The sequence below is a fragment of the Melopsittacus undulatus genome, chromosome 11 (genome assembly GCF_012275295.1).
Source record: "Melopsittacus undulatus isolate bMelUnd1 chromosome 11, bMelUnd1.mat.Z, whole genome shotgun sequence".
NCBI classification, from domain to species: Eukaryota; Metazoa; Chordata; class Aves; order Psittaciformes; family Psittaculidae; genus Melopsittacus; species Melopsittacus undulatus.
In genome coordinates, this window is record NC_047537.1 from 17,635,049 (window position 1) to 17,655,408 (window position 20,360).

General features: G+C 52.7%; 1 protein-coding gene across 5 annotated transcripts in view; it reads left to right on the forward strand.

Moving 5' to 3' along the window:
- Positions 1–20,360, forward strand: part of SEPTIN9 (septin 9) — a 132,653-nt gene that overhangs the window by 61,675 nt on the left and 50,618 nt on the right. For 4 of the 5 annotated variants that reach the window (XM_031044815.2, XM_031044817.2, XM_034067425.1 and 1 more), the window contains one exon: positions 16,467–17,126. In XM_031044815.2, the coding sequence (XP_030900675.2) occupies positions 16,467–17,126 (660 nt within the window). Of the gene's footprint in view, positions 1–2,751; positions 2,932–16,466; positions 17,127–20,360 lie in introns of those variants that run through there. The other variant, XM_034067424.1, reaches the window with a different exon arrangement.

Genomic DNA, 20,360 nt, shown 5'->3' on the forward strand with positions numbered 1-20,360 from the left:
GTAAAGTATCCTGAAGGTCTCAGGTGACCAGGAGCTCTAGGTGAGTACCCTGATAACAACAAAACCAGTTAGAGAGACTCTTCGGTTTTGCTAGCAAGGGGAGCAGCAGGCACCAGAAGAGATGTGATCTGCTCTCTTTCTCTTGAAAAGTGAGTTCTCCCTCTTTGCTACAATGGAATCAAACATCCAATGACAAACACTTGTGAAATGTTGGGAGGGAGGAGCAGGAAAGCCAGGTAAGTGACTAAGAGACCAAAGAAAATGCCTGACATGAGGGACAGAAGGAATAGAACCTGATGAGTTTATCAAAGGGAATGCAGGTGATGTGATCAGTGTGGGAGATCAGGAGAAGTTTCAGGGTCCCTAATCTCCTTGATCTACCAGACAAGGGCAGAGCAGGGCCTGTACTGAAACTGCATTTGGATGAACAGCATGACACACACTTGTGCTACACTGGTGGGGAGCCCCAGAGACAAATCTCAGTGAAGGTGGTGATTCTCCATCCCTCTAGGGTGGGTGCTCAGTTTCCTAGGATTGCCTGCCTTTCTAGGAGAACTGCTTAGCTGAACACAAGCTTTCAAGTTTATGATGCAGGTAGAACACCAGATGAAATGGATTTAGCTCGTATGTGTAGACCAGACAAGTGAATAATATTTTTGGTCTCTTTTGCTTAGGAAATGCAGAGTAACCCAGGGAACTGGGACTAAAGCAAACTGCCTCAAACTCTTCTGCTGAAGAGCTTTGAGCTTCTTCAGCAGTTTCATGAGACCAGAGGACATCATCATACCACTCACTGCTCACTGTATACCAAGCAATGGGGGCTTTTCTTGTGGTTTACTTCCTATTGCCTCCTGTTGACCTCAAAAACAGTGTCCCCATCACAGTGCCACACTGGTCCACTACTGTGTGACCTAGTTCAAGGAGTCCCATCAGGCTCCAAGCAGCAGGTCTGGCATGAATCTCATGGGGTTTGTGAGGGGGGAGACTCTGAACATCAAAAAATATGCTTGGCTCTTCCTCAGCTTGACCTTATTGCACTTTTAAAAGTCCTTTTTTTACAATACTGAGTTTTAGTTTGTCTTGCTTAGTCTGTTTTCCCCCCTTTAAACCCATTCTACAGGCTTGCAATGAGAGTGTAGGGGGAGTTAAGGATGCTTAACAGCCTTCTTACTCTTGGTTCTTCTCCTCCAGCGGCGCTGTCCGGGTCAGTTTTAACAAAGTAGCTTTTTTTGTCTATCTGTAACTGAGGTTGATACGTGCCAGCCTTTTGTGCCTGTTTGAAACGGATTAGGATGTGACCTGCATGTGAGCAATGGAGGAGAGGGAAAGCAAGCCGCTTTCTGTGGAAAATCAATGCTGTCACCACCGCTCCCTGCAGAGCATGTGCAGATGTGGATGTGACACCCTGGCATGATAGCCACAGGTCCACACTGGTTTCTGTTCTTCCCTAAGGCATGGGGAATGGTGCTCAGGCAGCAGGGCCTGACAAGGGGACACAGGGAGGCACGGATGGTGTATTGCACAGGGAGGCATTTACACTTCTGCTGTTGCCCAGAGATGCAGCACTGGTGCCTCTCTGCACTGCTGTGGTGTGTTGGTTTCTGATGCCTTTAGAAGTGCAAGAAATGAAAGCTGAACTCTGTTGCCAGTGAAAGGGGGAGGAAAACCACTGTACCTGTCTTAAAATACCACACTTGTAGTTTAAAAGTACATTCTCAAGACTATTTAAGCTGTTCTCATGTTTTAAAGTAATGCCTTTCCTTGGATTAAAACCTCAACTTATTAACAGGATTGAAAACCTGGACCTTCTGAGTCTGGGAAAATCGGTGCTGTTGGTTTTGTGCTCTGGTTCACATCACTCTTGGGGAGTCTGTGGTGTTTGCAGACTTTGGAAGTGTAAAATTAAGTGTGTGACATAAGTGATGAGGCATGCACTTTCTGCAGGAACAGTACTACTGTTTTGCATAATTCTTCTTTATGGTTCACCCAAAGTGGACTAAAACCCCAGCCCATTAATTCTTCTTTTCCTGTTGATGTGCCTGGACACATTTCAGAGATATCATCACTTTTAAATGATGCCACTAAAACACAGGGTGGGGAGGATAAAAAGAGGGTCAAGAGGGCAGGAGCTGAATCAACATGGGAAGGGAGAAACATCAGATCCTGAGCAGAGAGATGCACAAACTGAGAGGGTGTGAGCGGCGGAGGGAAGGTGGCTGTGTCATAGAAGGGGCTGGTGTTGATGCCTGGAGCTCAGGCTGGAGTGGAGCAAGCTGTGGCACTGTGGGGCTCACACAAACGTGCCCAGCTGCACACTCAGCTTCGGGGTGGCTTTTGTAGCTTCTTCTGCTGCTTCGCTGGCGGCTTCCAGAGCTGGCTGCAGAAGTGGCGATGGTTTAGCACTGCTAGCTAGTGCTCTGGTTTGGTTTCGAGAAATCATGACAACAGAGGAGGGGGGGTCGAGTTGCTCCTTTCCAAACAAGGGCAAGTTGAAAAGCGAGCGGATTATGGTGCTCGAGAACATCAGGGGTGCAGCCCTCCCGTTTAGGCGGGTACCATCCCTTTCGTGGGGCATCCTCGGGGGCTGACCCAAGGCTGGTTCCGCTCTTCTTCTGCACCACGGCAGGCACCGGGTTCCGCAGAGGGGCCGGCACCACGGTGGGGGGGGGGAGCTGTGACGGGCGTGGGGAGCAGCCAGTGTGCGGCGAGGGGCCGGGCCGGGCCGCGCTGGGCTGGGCCGGGCCGGGCGGCATGGCAGCGTGCCCGCCGGCGCGGGGGGCGGCCGCAGCCGCTCGCCCTCCGCCATTCATTCGGCCGCAGGCGGCGGCGGCTGCGCGCACCCGCCGAGCCGGGGGGCAGCGCCCCGCTCCCCGACCATGGCCGACCCGGCCGTTAACGCGCACCTCGAGGGCATCATCTCCGACTTCGAAGGTGGGTGGCCCCGGGGATGGATGGATGGACGGACGGACGGAGGGGAGGTTAAGTTTGATTTGGGGCTAAACCGGGAGAAGTTGCCGCCGGGCAGCGCGGAGCCGCCCGCGCCCCTCGCAGGCACCGCGCTGGGCTGAGCTCGGTCACCCCGGGTTCAGCTGCTTCTCCCCCGCCGCTGCTGCAGGTCCCGGTGCCGGGGGCTCTGGGGCCGGTGTTGTCGGTGCCGTCTTTGGGCTACAGTGCCTTTTGTTCCGAGCCGCTGTACCCGGGTGTTATCTGCTAAGGCAGGATCTTACGGGATGTTTTTTCCTTTCCTGCCTTTCCCAAGTTGGTTTATGCAGGTTTTGAGCTGTAAGCACAAGCCTGACAAGACTAAAAGTCTGTGAAACCCCAGGCATTGGCCTTCTGCTGACTCCCAGATTTTGGATGCGGACACAGCCCCGGAGTAGCTGGGAGGCAGATAGCGAACCCAAGTTTCCAATATGTCCATAGCGGGAGCTGCCCGCCCTCGAAAGCTTCGCAGTTGTCCCATGGCAGAGCTCCAGTTGCCCAACAGCGTTGCCTCCTCTTGGATGGGGGCTGCCTCCTCCCTGGGTGCCTGGGGCTCTTGCCCTGTTTGCTGGCTTTTTCAGGCAGGAAAATCAGCTCACGGGGAAGCGCGCTGCTGCCAGATGGGTACGGGAGTGAGAGACAGGCAGAAGGAAGGGGGAGGCTGTGTCTGAAGCAGGCGCTGAGAGATCGGCTCGGGGGGGCTCATCTTCCCGAGCACAGTTCTGGAAGAGCAGCCCCGTCCCTGCGCACTCACATCCTGGCAGCGACCCAAAGAGAGCTTCGTGCAGCGGTTTCTAGAAGAAAAAAACAACCAAGAAGTAGTTGAGCTCTGGGGGCCGTGATGGGAGCTTATCCAGGGGCTGCGTGGGGATGGCGACTGGCTACGGGCTGGGATAGCTTCACCGCCTCCTGCTCGAAGCCAGCCTTGCCTTCGGGAAGCAGCACCGCGGTGGTTTTCCTCTGGGTAGCTGAGGAAGCTGAGAGCACAAGGGTTCCTCTTCCAGGTCAGGCAGGAAACGGGTGGCAGAGCTGGGGTCCCTGCAGCCCTTGTTGGAAGGTTTAGCCACATTTCTGATCTCTTTTTTCCAGCCCTTGGGCTTTCTTCAGCTAAAGTTGGGAGTGGATGACTTAGCAGGAGGATGAGGAAAGTCAAGTCCCTTAGGAAGATTGGGACTAACAAATGCTGGGACACAGAGAGTGACCCGAATACACCATCAGTTTGGCACTCGGGGTTCAACGGCGCCTTTGTAACTGTCCTGTGGGCACTCGGATGCTTCCCCACCACAGGGCTCCCCAGTGCTGATGTAATTACAGCCTTTCCTCTCCCTGCTCCGATTGCATTTAAATCTCAGAAGAATGAGTAATTCCCTACTTGGATATGATAAAGGCTTTGCTGTGAGCCCTGGGGCTGCTTGTTGGGGCTGTGTGTGCTCCTCGGTGGCACCAAGCTGCTCTGCAGTGCCATTTTTCTCAGTCCATGGAGCGCTTTAGAGTTCCTGCCTGTGCAGAGGGAGAGGCTGGGGAAAGCTCTGTGCATCTGCAGCCAAAAGGTCTGGCCTTGCCCTTGAGCAGGGATCCAGGCTACTGTTTCACAATTCAATCCGTTTTCTGGGCTGCAGAGCAGCTTCTTAAGAACAAGGCAATTCATTTCTAGCCTGTAAGGCAGGAGATGCAGTGTTCGTGTCTGCTGGGTGAGTGTCTCGGCCCCAGGCAGCCCGTGGCCAAGCAGGAACGATGAGCCAAAAATACGACAGAGCAGAAACACCAGATCACCCAGCAGGCAGAGCCCTCTTTGTTCCTGCCGCTCACACACTGCCTGCCCTTCCGAACCACCCTGGTTGTTCCTGCCTGCTTTCCTTACAGCATTGATGCCTGGCATGGGACCCACAGTTTTCTTGTCCTCACAGGGAGCTGGAGGCTTGGCTGTGGGCTGCTGGTGTGGGAGCTGCCAGCCCCGTGAGTCCGAGGAGGATGTAAGGGCTCTTTGAGAGGGGGAAAGGAGTACAAGATACAGTTTAGTTTCCAAATCAAAGCAGTGTGTGAGAGGGAAACACAGCATGGCAAAGTGCATTCTTCCTTGTGCCTGATGATGGGTATCGTCACCCCAGGCAACAGAACATGTGTCCACCTCTTGCCATGCAGCAGGTCCTGCAGGGAGGGCACTAATCTTGATGTTTGACTGGCAAAAGCTTTCTCATCTCTAATGGGGGGAGCATTGTTAGGTCTGTGGTCTGCCAGGATTTACAGAACATAATAGTTCTGCTCCATGGCTATTGATTTTGGCAGGGTTTGGAAGCATGGCTGGCTTAGCCATGGTTGCGGCAGCACTTCCCAAGCTCACCTCTGTCTTGGAAGGGACTGTTGGTTGCTCAGCCCTCCAGGGTCTCAGACATGCACCCCTGAGCTGCAGGGAAGGCAATGTGTAGCAGTAAAAGGGATGCTTGTGCAGTGTGTTAACGTTGTGTAAACACCAAACCATCCTGACCTGTTCATGTTGGGTGATGCTGGAGTGTCGGTGACTGCAGAGAGGGGTGGATGTTCCTGTTCGCAGCTTTGTTTGGCTGTGATGATGCCTAAAGATATTTCCAAAACATGGTACTCATCTTCCTGCTAAGGATTTAAAACACTGTACACTCATGATCAACTGTCTGGTAGTAAGACAGATGAGATATACTCCAGCCCCTCATCCTGGTGCGATGTGGCTGCTGCTGAGCAGAGTCCCAGGGGTAACTGAGGTGCATTTTTGCTTCCAGTTGCTGCTGGTGAGTTGGCAGCAGTGATGCTGAGCACTCTTTGCCTTTGCCAATGCTGTCAGTCAACACCAGATTCATTTCCTTGTAATGCTGAAAATACAAATGTCACGGTGGGTGCAAGCTGCGAGTGCTGGTAAATGCTAAGTAAGGCTGTGAGTGTGTGGAGTGTGCCAAGGGATTCAGTGTGATGGCCAGAGCTAGAGCCTTGGTGGGGGGGAGAGGCAGAAACTATGAGACAGCCTTTGCTTAGGGTTGTTTTTCTTCTTCCCCACTCTTGGATGCTTTTCCTAGAGACATCTACAGCTTGCACTGCCTGATGAAGGCTTTTGCTAGGATTTCAGCGACAGACTTCTTCTCAATGAGGTCCTGACTCATGCTAAGTTCTGTCCTGGTTTTAAGGGTCATTGAAGACAAAGAAACATTCAGCCAGGTTGTTTTTGGGAGGGGGCTCTATTAGAAATAGCCTTTTCTATGTGCATGAGTCTCACAGGCTCGTCCTTAAAATCTACTTGAACAAATGCCAGGGATGTCTGTGGGACACGTGGCCACAGTGCATCCCCTGTGCTGCTCGGGACTGCTGTGCCTGCTGCCATGGGGAGCAGCTGCTGCCGCCTGCTAATATTAGCAGGAATGTGCCATAGGGATGGTCGCAATGTTATGTGGGTGATGAGGCTTGAATTCAGTGTGGTGAAAAGCCCCAGAGAGGGGATGTGCTCTGTGTTTGTGTAAGCATCTCGCTGAATGAGGATTCAGGGTCTCTCCTGGCAGCCATGCTGAAGGGGCTGCAGAATGAGTGCTTGCCGGGGCTTACATCCATGGGAATGGGCTGGGAGCCTGGGTCCCACTTGTGCAGAGGTTCAGAGCCTGGAAAAGGAAATGCAAAAGATCTTTCAGGTGATATCTCAGATCATCTGAACCCTCTGAGTGAAGCAACGCTCCTGAATATCAATTGTTGGTTAGACTGCAACTGGTCTCTTCTGGTATCCTTCATCACCAGCCCAGCATGGGTAAAGCCACTGCCACTCTCCCAGCTGAACAATGTAGAATGCTCTGAGACAGCAAGTCACCTCTGATATCCTCAATGACAAGCTGTATAGATGCTTCTGAGAGTTTTCTATGTCTACTCTTCCTATCTAAGTTCCTGAATCTGAGACAGAAGGATGGGGGTTTTCTGCCAAATCAGTGTGTGGAGGGAGAGGCAGGAGCCAGGGAAAGGTGCCTGTGGGAAGGCAGGAGTTGTGTCTTTTCCTGTAGAAGTTGTATCTTCCCCTGTAGAACTGGCCTTCAGTAGAGTGGAAAAACCATATTTGCCTGGTTACACCAGCAGGGACCTGCTGTTGTGGATTGCTGTTTGATTTTTTTCCCCTATGTATATTTAGTTCCTTGGGAATAACAAGGTTGTAAGGGAGTGGGAAAGGGAAAAACAGGACTTGGATCTCTACATCCATGTGAGCTGGGCTCTGGGGATGGCCTCTGGCCCCAGTTAGGATGTAGGCTCATCCAAAGGTCATTGTTTGTAGTCATCTTATGCAAGGAGGGCTGGGCTGCATGTCCTTGGGGATGGGCAACGGCTCACTGCAGCATGGACCAGAGTGTCCTTGGCTCTGTGTCAGCATGGAGGGTTTCCAGTGTTGGCTGATGTGGATGAGCTCTTGCTGTCCACTGGAGATCAGTCTTGAGCAAAGTGAGCACAGTGCTGTGGTCATCATAAAGAAACCTTTCAAAAGTGGCTGGATGGAAAGGGACAGAAAGAGAATGAGGCTTGATACTGGGGCCTTTGCAAGTGTACTGCTGGTGCCTGGAGGTAAGTCAAGGTTTGGATCATGTACACCATGCTGCCTCTTCCAGGTACTCACCAGTCTCTGGGATCTTGGTAGCATCTTTCCCTTAGTAAGAAGCTCACCTAAAAGGTAATAATTCCCCTGCTTTACTCTTTGCTTCTTGGTGGTTTGTGGCAGTAAAGTGAGTAGGAAGCACCTCTAGAACATGTTGGGTCATGCTTAATGGATTTAAGTGACCATGTCTAAATCTCTTGGCCAATGCCTGCCAGTAAACCTGCTGCTGAGAGTCATGGCACCACCAAGGGACCTCCCTGTCTGGTGCTGGGTTAGTTGCTGTTCTGCAGCCCTTCCTTGCAGGGAGCTGCTCGGCCCATTTTCCCAGGAGTCAGGACCCAGACAGCAGCCGCAAAAGCCTGGACTGGGACTTGTCATACATCCAAAGACAATAATGGAGACTGCAGAGCCCATAATCGCTCCAGATATTCATGTTTCTGACTCTGATATTTGATCTTTGAGGCAATGTCTTTCTGCAGGACCATTACGCAGGCTCTTTCCCTCTCCCAGTCTTCCTCCCTCCTTTCTCCTGCTGCAGTGTGCTCTGGCACCTTAGTCTTTAGAGGTGGGACATGGATGCAACAAGCCAAGTGACCCTAAATCCTGGTTAAGCTTATTTGAATCCTGTAAAAATGAGCTGATGGATCTGAATCCAGTTCCCAATGGGGATGTGCCTGTTTGGTGGGGTTCAGGCTCCATTGGGGAACTTTTTGTGGGACAGGGGTGGGCTCTTCAGCATGGGGCTAGGGTTGTGTCCTGGCCATATCTCATTTCATACCTTCAGGGTATCGTTTGATCCTGGCACCCCTCTGCTTTACTCATGGCAGCATCAGCAGTTTGCACTGCTGCATAAATTGTGTTGGTGAGGAGTAGCTCTTGGGCAATGAAGGGGTTTATTGTCACCTTCAGAGTTGTCCCGAGATTAATGACAGCTCTTATCTCCTGCTGGCTTTGAGTCAGGCTTTTACAGTGATTGCTTTTGTGAGCTTGTTGGACAGAGCTCAGCACTTGGGTCTCCTGGGGACACTTTCGGAGTGATGACTCACGTGCAGGGTCTGTCCAAGCTGGCTCTTGGCTGGTTTGCATGCCAAAAGGTGCCACACCATGGGTGTCAGGGCAGTCTGTCCCCTGCACCTTCCTAGCACTGCAGCAGATACCCTGTTGCTGGCACCCAAGTTAGGACAAGTTGGGTTTGGGTACCAACGTGTTGTCTGGGTGTAGACACCACCACCATCAGACAGCCTCCTGTGAACTGCAGGGCAGGGGACACCATGACTACATTGCTCTGTGCCACCATCCTCCTAGCAATAGAGGTAATGGTTTGGGTAAGCATCACAGTGTTATACAGCCCATTGCTCCTAGTGAGTTTGGTGCTCTCCAGCTTGACCCAACCCTGGGAGTTGTGGCAGGTTAACAGTGAGGGCATCAGCACACAGCATCACACTGGTACTGGTGTGCTGGACTGCTCTGGGAGGGAAGGAGGATGCTGAGGAGTGGGGGTGGGAGTTAGTCTTTCTTTCATCTGGTCATTGGAAGCCCCCTTAAACAGAGACACCAAAGCTGGCAGCAGTGAGACCAGCAGTCACTGGGCCTGACTGGCTCCTGGGTCCCTCCTGTAGCCAATTTTGCTAACTTACCTTTTTCTGTAGCTTTTTAAGCATCATGTTGCAACACCACCTCTCAGAGCGTCTCCTCAAGCTCAGACTCGGTGATTTAATCACTCGGTCCTCAGGCTGGTCGCCTATCTGAGTGGCTCCTCACGTTCCCTGCCTGGGTGTTGGGAGCCATGGGAATGGTGTCTAGCTGCTTCCTAGGCCTGGTACAGGGCAGTCTGGGGTCTGCAACACCATCTGTAACACACTTTTGCCTTCTGGGTAAACTGGAAGGTGTTCTAGAAGTATTAGTGAACCAAACCAAACCTGCAGTCACCCGGGAGGCACAGAGAAGATCTATTCTTCTCCTTCCTCCTCCCCATATGAAAGGAAACCGGAGCACAGGCAGGAGGCAAAAGCTGCAGAGAGCCTGTGGCAGAGCCAGTAATGCAATCTGCTGGGCTAGAGACCCTGTGTTTGATGTCATTTGCTGTACAATTATGAAATGAATAGAAGGGATTTAAAATAGACTGCTGTGATCTGCAAGCATTTTGCTGAGGGTTAATGGTTATATAAACCAAAGTGTAATGGAGAATCAAAGCTAAAACTATTCTAGAACTGTGTTACAGGCACTGGAAAGCTGGGATTTTGGATTAATCTTAGTGTGGATTGTCTTTTTTTCCACTCTTAGTCCCAACTTCGCTTTTGCATGGTCATTTCTGGTAAATGAGGAGTTTACTGCGTTGCTCTGAGGCTGCTCCGTAGGTTACTGCGTGTGAATGCAATGCAGCTTGAAAAGCTTTGCTTAATGTCAGAGCCCTGAACTTGCATTTCTCCCCAGATTTCCTCCATGGTTCAGCTCCTGGTACTGGTTGCACAGTTCAGGAAGGCACTGCAGATTAGCAGCGCGTTGCCAGTGTACCTTCTCCACCTGATTTGTGTCAGACCATGCAATCAACCTATTGCAGCTTCTTTTGAATGCTGTTTCTAAAGTCAGTAAAAGATTTATTTGAGCATAAACCATTCCTAATCTGACCCAAACCAGGGCAGGGGTCATGCTACAACAATGGATTGTCATTATGTGTTTTTATATGTATTCGTTGCAACAAGGTTGGTTTATCGGTAAAAGAAAGGTGTGAAATCTCTTGGTGTAAGCATGGGGAGGGGATCCAGCAGCTCTGACTTCTCACTTACTTTGGATGACCAGTATCTTCAGGAAAGGTGCTTTTAACATTTCCTGCCTTAATTTCTCAGGGTGGAAGAGGGCAGCTGAATTTCTCAGGCTCTTTTGAAGCTGGTCCTGTACTCACAAAGTCCTGCCAGTATGTGTAGCATCACTTGCTGCCTGCAGTGCCAGTGAATTTCTCATCTCAGCCCAATGGTATTGAAGAGCTCGGTGCAGTTGGGAGCACCTGGTTGTTGAGGATGCGATAGATATACCCTCCTCAATCCCTACAGGACCTTTAGGTTTGTGTAGACACCCTGCAGATACATGAAGAACATCCTACTTGTCCCTGTAACTGAGCCTTTAGTTCACTACAATGCATCCAGCTCTGTCATAGATGGCAATAGCTATTCAGCAGCATCATGGACAGTAGGTTTGAATAAGCCAAACCCGGACTGGCCCCATGGTAACATGGGCAAACACACTCTGCACTTGAGCCAGGGAGGAAAACTGCCGTGAGCATCCTGCTGCCTGGTGGCAGGGGTCTGGGAAGCTTTAAGGGCTGTGAGCAGTTAATGCTGTGTTAAGTTTCCAAGGGTTTCCTTGAAAGATGAGACCTGCAGCCTCCCCCTCTTTCCTCCCCAGGAACAGGAGGTGACCATCTGGTAGCAGTTTAGAGAAAGGCAGCACTCTCAAACGGTACCATTGTATGGTGTGAAATAACGGGGGCCTGGCTGCCCCGCTCCCATAAGGCTCTTATGTGTTGGAAAACCCAAGACCAGCTTTCCGTGCCTAAGGAAACAAGCAAATGTAACCCTGGGGTCACAGCACCACGTGAGGGGCAGGGGATGCTTAATGGGAAGCAGTTGGATGCTGTGGTCATGGTGAAGCCTCAGGCTCTGGTTGTGAAGCAGGTCCCAGAGGAGGCAGCATCCCTCACTGTTTATTTTGGTCTCCTCCTGAGCTCTGTGCATAGAGGTTTCCTTGTATAAAGCATCCCCTTGACTGTTCCTTGGGTATTCCATTTAAAAAGGGAAGAAAGAAGGAGCAGATGTTCCCTCCTTGAGCCTTCCTGGGTTCCATGGGGTGCCTGGAACTGCTCTGTGGGGTGAGATGAGCTGTGGTGGATGGCATGCTGTGTAACCCTGGTGCTTGCCACCAGGAGATGTGGAGCCCTTGGGCAAGAGGCAGAGCCTTCAATGGTATCTAGGCAGCCTTGGCTTGGCTGGGGCCCCCAAGGAAGGACTCACCCTCTGGGAGAGGAGCCTGTGGATAGGAGGCCTTGGCTGTGGGTTGTTTGGTTGTGACTCCTCTGGAAAAATCTTGCCTGTTTTATGAGCTACTGGGATGTGAACCAGACCTCTTCCTTCTCTTCCCAATTTGAAGATCCCTAAAGGGCAGCACTGACTGGTGGAGCGTTACCTGCTGGTGCCTGGCTGTGGGGTGGCTGCGAGGGTGCAGTGGCCACACTGTGCAGGCATCTCCAGCACTGCAGCACAGAGTAGAAAGAGACTGAATATTTTGCTGCTTCTCAAGCCCTGTGCCTGCTTGGGGAGTGTTCAAGCCTGGGATGAGGATGTGCATTTCTTTCCCAAAGCGCCTGTTTGGCAGGGACCACATTCAGGTGAAGACTGTGTGTTTGCAGGAGCTGCTGCCATTGTGGGCAGCTAGCAGAGCTGCCTGCAGCCAGTGCCATCTCAGCCCCTGCCTCTCTCATCTGCCAGGGCCATGGTTGTGTGATGCTAAGCAAAATACCACTACTTCAAGAGGTTTGCAAAAGTCTGCTCCCCACAGGGACACTGCCGGGAGCATTTCCCAGCCAAGGCACAATGCTCCTGGGCAGAGGTTGGCAGGGGAAGAGGTTACATCTGAAAGGAAGCACTCTGAAATCTTATTCTGGGGCTTTCTCTGCTGTGGGAGGGGAGATGCTGCCTTTAGCTGTGGTGGATTGAGCCAGAGCTGCCTGAATTGGTTTGGAATCAGTTAAAAGGAAGTGAGTGTTGATGGCAGCACCGTTTTGTGCTCGCATCCCTGTGGTGCGTGCAGCTCCGGAGGAAGAGGCGGAAAGAGGCACCTCAGCCTCTTTCCCTGGCAGCCACCTCTGGCACCAGCCAGCTCAGTGGGGATGGGGACCAGACCGGATGCTGCTGGTGGGGATGGTGGAGCCCTGCTGGTACTGAAAATTAACTGGACAATTACATAATGGGTATAACCCAGTGAGTCCATCCTGGGCTCTGTGTGGGGCTGGGACACCTTGGCCCAGGGTGTCAGGGACATATGGCCCTATGGAACCTAAGGCATTAGCCACAACTGCTGGGGTAGGACCCAGCACTGTGAGGTGGGAGCAGGATGTGGGCCCTGCAGCTCTGCCCTGCCTTCAGCTCCTGTTGCTGTGGATCGGCCAGCTTCCCTGCAGGAAGCCGGGAGGAGGGTCATTGGAGTAGAGGCTGTTTACTTTCCTTTCTTGGCTCTGCGCAGGCTATTTTTAAGCCTTTTCCCTCTTTTTTGAGAGGTGCTTTGCTTCCTGAGGTCCTTCTCTATGCAAGGAGCAGGAGAGGCAATGGTGAGTAGAGGAGCTGCAGCCCTGCACCAAGGGGCACCACAGTTGAAGGTGGCATCCCCGAGGATCATGTTTGTGGGTGCACGTCTCTGTCTTGGAGGTAGAAACACAAACTCTGTTAGTCACAGGCCCCATCCTTTCTCCTGCCTGGGATGTGTGACCTTCTCCATGCCACACTGGTCTTGGGGCAGGGGCCACATGTGCCAGCAGGACAAGCTGGGTACTGGAATCCCTGTGCAACCAGGGCATCCCATCCTGCAGAGAGCCACAGTGGGGAAGCACTTGGGTTGTCTCCAGTCACATCAGTGACACTGCTGGGGAGGGAATGCCACTGGGATCCTTGTGATCTTGCTGTCAGGAGCTGCCAAGCTATTTCTAACCTTCACATGGGGTGGTAGTTCCTTGCCCAGCCCCTTGGTACCTCCTTACTACCCGCTGGGACCGCAGCTGGCATGGCTGGATGGCTTGAGTCTCCTGTGGTGTAATTGTGGTTTTCCAGCTCTTCCTTAGGCTTTTTGAGCCCCTTTGTGTCTGGGCTTTGACCTTTCTCTCCTTTCTTCAGCAGAGCCCAGAAAGACTTGGAGAAAAGCCATTTTGGGTGTTGTATTCGGTCCAGCCCTATGATAGGGCAAGGGGATGGCTGTGCTCCAGAGACACTGCTGGTGGTGTTGGGCAGGTTTACCCTGGGCTTGGGGCACTCTGAGAAGTCTGAAGTCAAAGGAAAGGGCCGTGAGCAGCAGCACCGGCAGTGCCATCAAGTGACTCACTCACCACCCAGGCACTTCTTTAGCAGTTGCAAGTGGCATCAGAGGAGCTGAGGTGATGGAGGTGGTTCATGCCATGACCCCTGCAAGTTCATCCAGAGCTCATTATTGGGTCAAAAAGAAAACCCCAAATGCTTGGTACTGAGAAATTTCCAGGGTGATTGAGGATTTCCAGGTTCATTAAGGAAAGATGCTTGACAGTGTTTCCTTTGCTATTGGGTTCCTTAAGAGCATTTTGCTTCAAACTGTTCCTCCAGATGCATTTATCATGAGGTTATTGGGCTGCTTTGTTGAAGGGAATAACTAGAGGCTGAGCTGAAGGAGTGATGAGCAGGTTTTAAAAGCCTGATGTGGACACAACTGAGACCCCATCCATTGGGTTTCTGGCAGTGCCTGGCTGTGTCCTTCACTGCTCTTGCCTGCCTGGTGCTGCTCAAGGCCAGGGAAAGCTCCCCATTAGGTTGCCCCTTCCTCTCTCTTTGTTTTCCTGCAGAATACAAACTGGCCTTGACTGGTGCATTGTTTTAAACTTGGGATTTCAGGGAAAAAAATAGCTATAATGCCATTTTCTGCATTAAGGGTGTGATGGAGAAGGAAAATGATAGAAAAGCCTGTGCTGGAAAGCCTGAGAGTTATGGACAAGTTGGAACAACTCTCAAATGTGGGAATTGTCTGGATTAATTGTTCTGGGGGTGCTGAGAACTGAGACACAGACCTGCAGTGCACAAGATGTGCCAAGCACAGAGCGCAGGCAGGGATTGCTGCAGGGGGCATCTCCTCTGCAAGAGGTTGGTGACATGGCTGGGAGAGCTCTGTGTGATTCACAGAACAGAGAAAATGGAGGAAAACCATCTTCATTTTACTTCACTGCCTCCCTCTTTCCTTTCTTCTACCAATGTCTGGATATTTTGGAGATGCAGGGCAGACCTTCCTGTGTGGTTTGTCCAGCATGGGAGCCCCAGCTCCAGGGGTCTCTCTTTCCTCACCATTTCCTTTGGGAGTTGTGCCATGTGATGGGGCCACCTCTGTTCCCAGCTCCTGCTGCCCAGGATGGGATGGAAGCACTGCCTATCCTGCCTGGAGCAGGGGGTGGTGGCTGTCAGCAGCTGTGTTTGCCATTGCTGCTGGAGCAGAGGCACGTGGACATCCCCTGTCCCACCAGCTGGACACAGCCGTGCCAGATGGCTCCTCTCCAAGGAGGATGTGTCTGAGGGATGGAAGGTCCCTGGGCCCCTGTTCCCTGTGTGGTGGCTCTTCTCCAGCTTCACCCCAGGGGTGGGTGGACAACCCAGGATGGGAGAAAGCTGTGCTGCAGTCTCTTCCCCTTCTCCTGGTACCTGGAATGGTCTCCATCCCAGGGCTTTAAAGGCTAAATCTCACTGATATTATCCTGCTGATGTGAAGGATGGGTGGACTCACTACTGATGCTTGTGCTGGTTGTCAGCAATGTGGCTCTCATCATGCTGAGGCTGTCATGTGGCTCAGCCTCACCTCATGGAGACTGCTTTGGGACCCTGGGGCTGTGCCTCATCCTGCCCCAACCCTGTGCCTGCCTCAGTACTGTGGGGCATGGGGGGTAGGGGTAGCCTGTGGTGTTTGGATGGGATCCAGTGGTGGTTCTCTGCTTTCCCCCTTTCCTGTGAAGCTCTGCCTTTTGTATCCGCTTGGCTCCTGGGTTTAAAGGCATTTACTTCTTTGAAGAGGACTGGCTGGGGGACACGTGGATGTCCAGGCAGGAGCCAGGACACAGTCAGGCAACTGCTGGCCCTTGACTGTGTAGCTGGGATGGGAGCATCACTCCATGGATGGAGGCTTCCTTCAGTGGTGCTTTGTGCCCTCAAGCTGAGGTCTGACACCAGTGTCCCTCCAGTTCCCACTGCCATGCTGCAGGCTTAGGAGGCTTGGGGGGTTCTTTACATGTAGCCTGCCCAGCCATGGAGCTCTGTGTGCTGAGGGGGACCCTTGCAATGGGCAGGGCTGAATGATGGGCACCTGTCTGAGTGCTGCTCCGCTCTGCAGGGTGACCTGGGTGTCTGTTCTACTGCAACTGGGGCAGATCCTGCTCAGTGCTGGGCTCTGAAGGCAGCAGCATTGCCTATTCAAGTGTAAATCAGAACATCCAATCTGATGCTGCATCCCTCTCTCTTTGCCTGCTGACTTCTCTGCTAGTAAAATGGGGATGGTGATGTTTAGATTTTAGGATGTCCCTAAGTCATATCAGTTGGCCTCTTCCTTGTATCAGGGCCTCACGTCAGTGTTCTCAAAGCGCTTCAGTCTTTGGCTGAGGTGATCTCTAGGTTTGTTTTTTGAAGGGTGTGAGCTTCTGTGCTTGACACCTTTGGTTTTCTTGCTGTGTTTAAAGTGATTCAGTGCTCTCCTGGGATTGTTTTCCTGTTCCCAGCTTGGGTTTTCCTGGCAGCACTCACTGGGAAGCCTGTGCTTACCTGTGCATCCTCTAGATGCAAGAGGGAAAAGGGAGTGTTGGGAGTTGAAGCAGTTGCTGCCCTGAGTCCTGTGCTGTGCTGCAACAGGGCCCTCTGCTCCCCTCTGAGCATGCATGGGAGGAGGGCAGCAAGGAGATGGTTTCTACTCTGGGGTTGAATTTCCTGGCTCTGGTCCCAGTTTGTTACTGGGTTTGTAACCTGTCTGAAGAGGCAGAGCCTGGCCCTCAGTCCCCATCTGCTTTAAATGGCATTATGAACCCGCAGGTGAAGGAGTAGAAATAGGATTAAACCTCACACAATGCCTCTAGGTTTCTCTTGAGATGCTCAGGTGGACGGTAACTAAATTCTGAACTCCTTTTCTTGTCTTTCAGCTCTGAAAAGATCTTTTGAGGTCGAGGAGGTAGATCAGTCTTCAAATTCCTCCACCCCCCCACGACGGGCCCCGAACCCTCTCCTCAGATCCACTGTATCCAGCTCCACACAGAAGTTTCAGGAACTCGGCGCCAGGAATTCGGAGCCACCCGCCCGACATGCGGACCCCACAGCCCAAAGATCACCCAAGCCCTCTCTGAGGAGAGTGGAGCTCTCCGGACCCAAACTGCCTGAGCCGGTGTCCAGAAGAACGGAAATCTCCATTGACATCTCATCCAAGCAGGTGGAGAACTCCACCGCAGGGTTGTCGAGGTTTGGCCTCAAAAGAGCAGATGTGCTGGGGCACAAACCCCCCGAGACCACCCCAAGGAGGACTGAGATCACCCTCGGCAAGCCCCAGGAACCGGGTCTCCGCAGGGTAGAAGCGCCGCCATCAAAGATCCCTGAGATGCCCCAGCGAAGAGCAGAGGTGGCCAATGTTCCTGTGCCCGACACGGCCACCAAGCGTGTGGAAATTCAGGTAGCCAAGGCCACCGAGGTGCCAGCCCCACCAGCACGGCCAGTGGAGAGCTCGGAGCCTCCCCTGACCACCCAGCCTCCCCAGGCAGAGCCAAAGCCACAGCCTGTGCTGATGGAGAGCCCACCAAAGAGAGAAGAAGGTGAGTACAGCTCTGGGCAGCTGCTTGGGTGAGATGCTGGCTGAGGCTCAGAGCCCATGTGGGGATGCTGAGCATTGGTTCTGCTCTTTCAGCTCAGGTGGTGATGCCTTTTAAGGGTGGACTTGGATCTGTACTCAGATGTGTCACATACATGGTTGTTATCCTTGAGTTTATCCTGGCTGAAAGAACTGTCAGTTCAAATAAAAAATGCTATCAAGCCTGCATGGAGGTTAAAAAGAAAATGCCAAAAGCCTGGGTGCTTTGCAGAAGATGACAGTTCTGCCAGCTCAGGCCCCATGTGCAGCCCAACCTGCCTGCACAGCACCTAGAACAGGCTCTGAGGTGCTGGAGAGGTGGTGGTTGTGGAAATGTGATGGTTTGTTGTTCAGTGTCGGAGTGTGTGGTTGTTGTGATGCTTTGTTTTTCAGTGTTGTTGCTTATGGTTGTGGGCAGAAAGCACCTCATCATTAGGAGGAGTCAGTGTTTTCTTGGCCGTGGAGCCAAAATCTAATAACATCATGGACCAGAGCCACTATTAAACTGGAGCCCTGGCTTGTATTAGCAATCTCTTGGTTTTGATTAATTCCGTATTAAAGCCAGCTTCCCTCCCCCGCCAGCCTCATTTATTCTCCTGATGTTTTGGACATGTCTTTTTTCCCTTCTTCTGGCCTGCTAATGATTTTTCCCATCACCCACGAGCTCTCTCCTGTGGGATGCAGTGGTTGGTTGGGGGGCATCACCTCTCACCCTTGGGTTGTGGGATGGTGTGTGGTGGCTGAACCAGGACCTGGGAGGTCCGTGCCTGGCCTTGGAGCAGGACCACGTGCTCTTGTTGCACCCTGCCATGGGATAGTCCCTGCTCCTGCTCCGTGGGCACAGCAGTCACAGGGCAGTAACGGGGTCTGTGGAGAGGCCAGGTTTTGGTGTATGTGCATGGTCTAAAATCAAAGCAGGGGTCAGTGGTGAAGCTGATGCTGAACCCAAGACTGAAGTGGGTTTCTCTCACTGTGCATGTGTATGGCTTAGGTGAGGCTGTTCTGAGCTGCATTTTAAAGAGCAGACAAATGCCTTCAACGAGTAGCAGGTTGGTCCATCTCCAGTTCTTACAACCCAGCCCAGGGGTGGGGCTCAGCCTGGGCCTCCCTTAGGGGTTCTCTGTCCCCAGCTGCCGTGTGTATGGGACACAGGAGGCCCATCTTCCCACAGGACTGGGTTTGGGCTGCTCTGAGCTTCCCAAGTTCTGAACTGAGGACAGTTGGGCACTTTCAGAGCAAACGACCGTCTAAGCTGCTGAATCCCCCAGCTGCCCAGGGACAGGGGCAGAGAGAGGCTCTTTGCATCAAAAGGACTCCACAAGCCCAGGACAGCTGCTGGGGATGAGTTTTACCCCAGAGCCCAGCTGTCAAGGGCCTGCCCTGCAGAGCGAGCCAGCCCTTGCTCCTGGTACAAAAGGGGCTTTCAGTCTCAATGCTTCCAAGAAGAGACAGGGGACCAAGTTGTAAGGATAGGGAGGGCTCTGGCTCCTTCTCCCTCTGTGTCAGCATGCATGTACAGCTCAGGGTCACTGCCAGAGCCCATGTCCCCTTCCCAGTCAATCCCAACCTTCTCCATCACCATGACTTGAGGTTCCCTGGGCTGCTCTTGTGCCATGTTGCAGAACATTCCTCTCCTGGTCCACAACACCCACCCTGGGATGATGCTGAGTGTGTGGATGGGATCTCTCCTTGTTGCTGGGAGACTTCAGGGAGCCCTGCAGATGGATGCAGGCACATTGTTGATGCTCACCAGATCCACTGCAGCTCTGACCACACCACAACCCCCAAGTGAAAAGCTGGGCTCCCTAACATCTGCAGCAGAGACAACATGTGATGTGAAGTCCTGCTCCTTCCTGCTGCTCCCAGGGTTTAGGGTACCCAGGAAATGCTTCCATGGCACTGGATGCCCCTTGATCCCGATGCTCGGTGGCACTCCAGCACAAGGAGCTGAGCAGAGGATGCAGGCAGCTGCCTGTGCCTGTGCTGGGACCTGCCTTCCCCAGCTGCTGCCTCAGCTGCCTTGTCCTTAACCCCTTGTCCTCCCGCTGGAGTGTGCTGTGCAGGAAGAGGCGGGTGGGAGGAGAAGGGCAATGTCAGAGCTTGGCAGCTCAGAGCAAACCACAAAGGAAAGGAGTAATTATAGCACTGAGCTTCATTAGAGCGGCGCGGCTGGTGGCGTGGGCTGAGCCTGCTCCAGAGCCATGGTTCTCAAGCTGGAGTAGGGCAGGAGGTGTCTTCATGGGGCAGAAGAGCAAGAAATATTCCTCCCCATCCCTGTTCTCTCTTTCCTGTGCTCCCTGGGGAGCCCTGGCTGTGCTTTTGCAGGTTTAACATGGAGCTGGGCCATTGGCAGTAGGGAGATACAGGCCAGAGATGTGCATCATGGGTGTGATGTACCAGCACACCAGCAAAGCAGGACTTCATGTCCCCATGGTGGCTGGTGCTGCCCAGCTGGGCCAAGGAGATGTGATGGGATGGCCAGACAATGGAGACTGGTACAGTCAGAGCCATCCAGAGAAATGTGAGCAGGGTTGTGCACTGGCTGTAGGCAAGGGGGGAATATGCAAACGGCAGAAAGAGGCAGAAGCAATTGAAAACAAACATGAAGTAGAAGGTGAGGGGAGGTGCTGGTTGTGACCCACAGCCCTGGGCGCTGCAGGAGTCTCTGCAGTGGGTAGAATTTACCAGAGTTCTGCCTGGCACCTGGGTCCTGTTTTGGTGACCCTGCCTGGTGCTGCAGCCTCCATCTTGCTTAGCCCCCATCACCTCCTGCTTCTGACCTTCTTCTTCCTCCCTGGTTGTTCTGGAGCAGCAGCTTTGTCTGGGGTGTCCCTCATGGCTCCGGACGGGAGGGCAGCCCCACAGGTCTGCTTTCCATTGCATGCTGCTGAGCAAGGACAGGAAAAGGGAATCGTTTTGGAGCAGCAATACTTCATCCAGATACATCCAATGGCCCTTCACAAAGGAGAGATGTTGAGGCTTCTCCTGAGCTGGATGAATCCTCAGAAAGAGCCTCACTGAGTCTATCGTGGCTGATCCTGCCTCAGCATCCCCTCCCACTGGTGCCTCCTGTTGCTGATGTTGGTGTTGTGCACGTGTGGTTGAACATTTGCTCTTCTGTTGCTTCTCATGCCTTGCAGTCTGGTGGTGGTCGGGGTTGAGAAGTGGCAGCAAAAACGTTTTTGGTCCTAGAAGACTT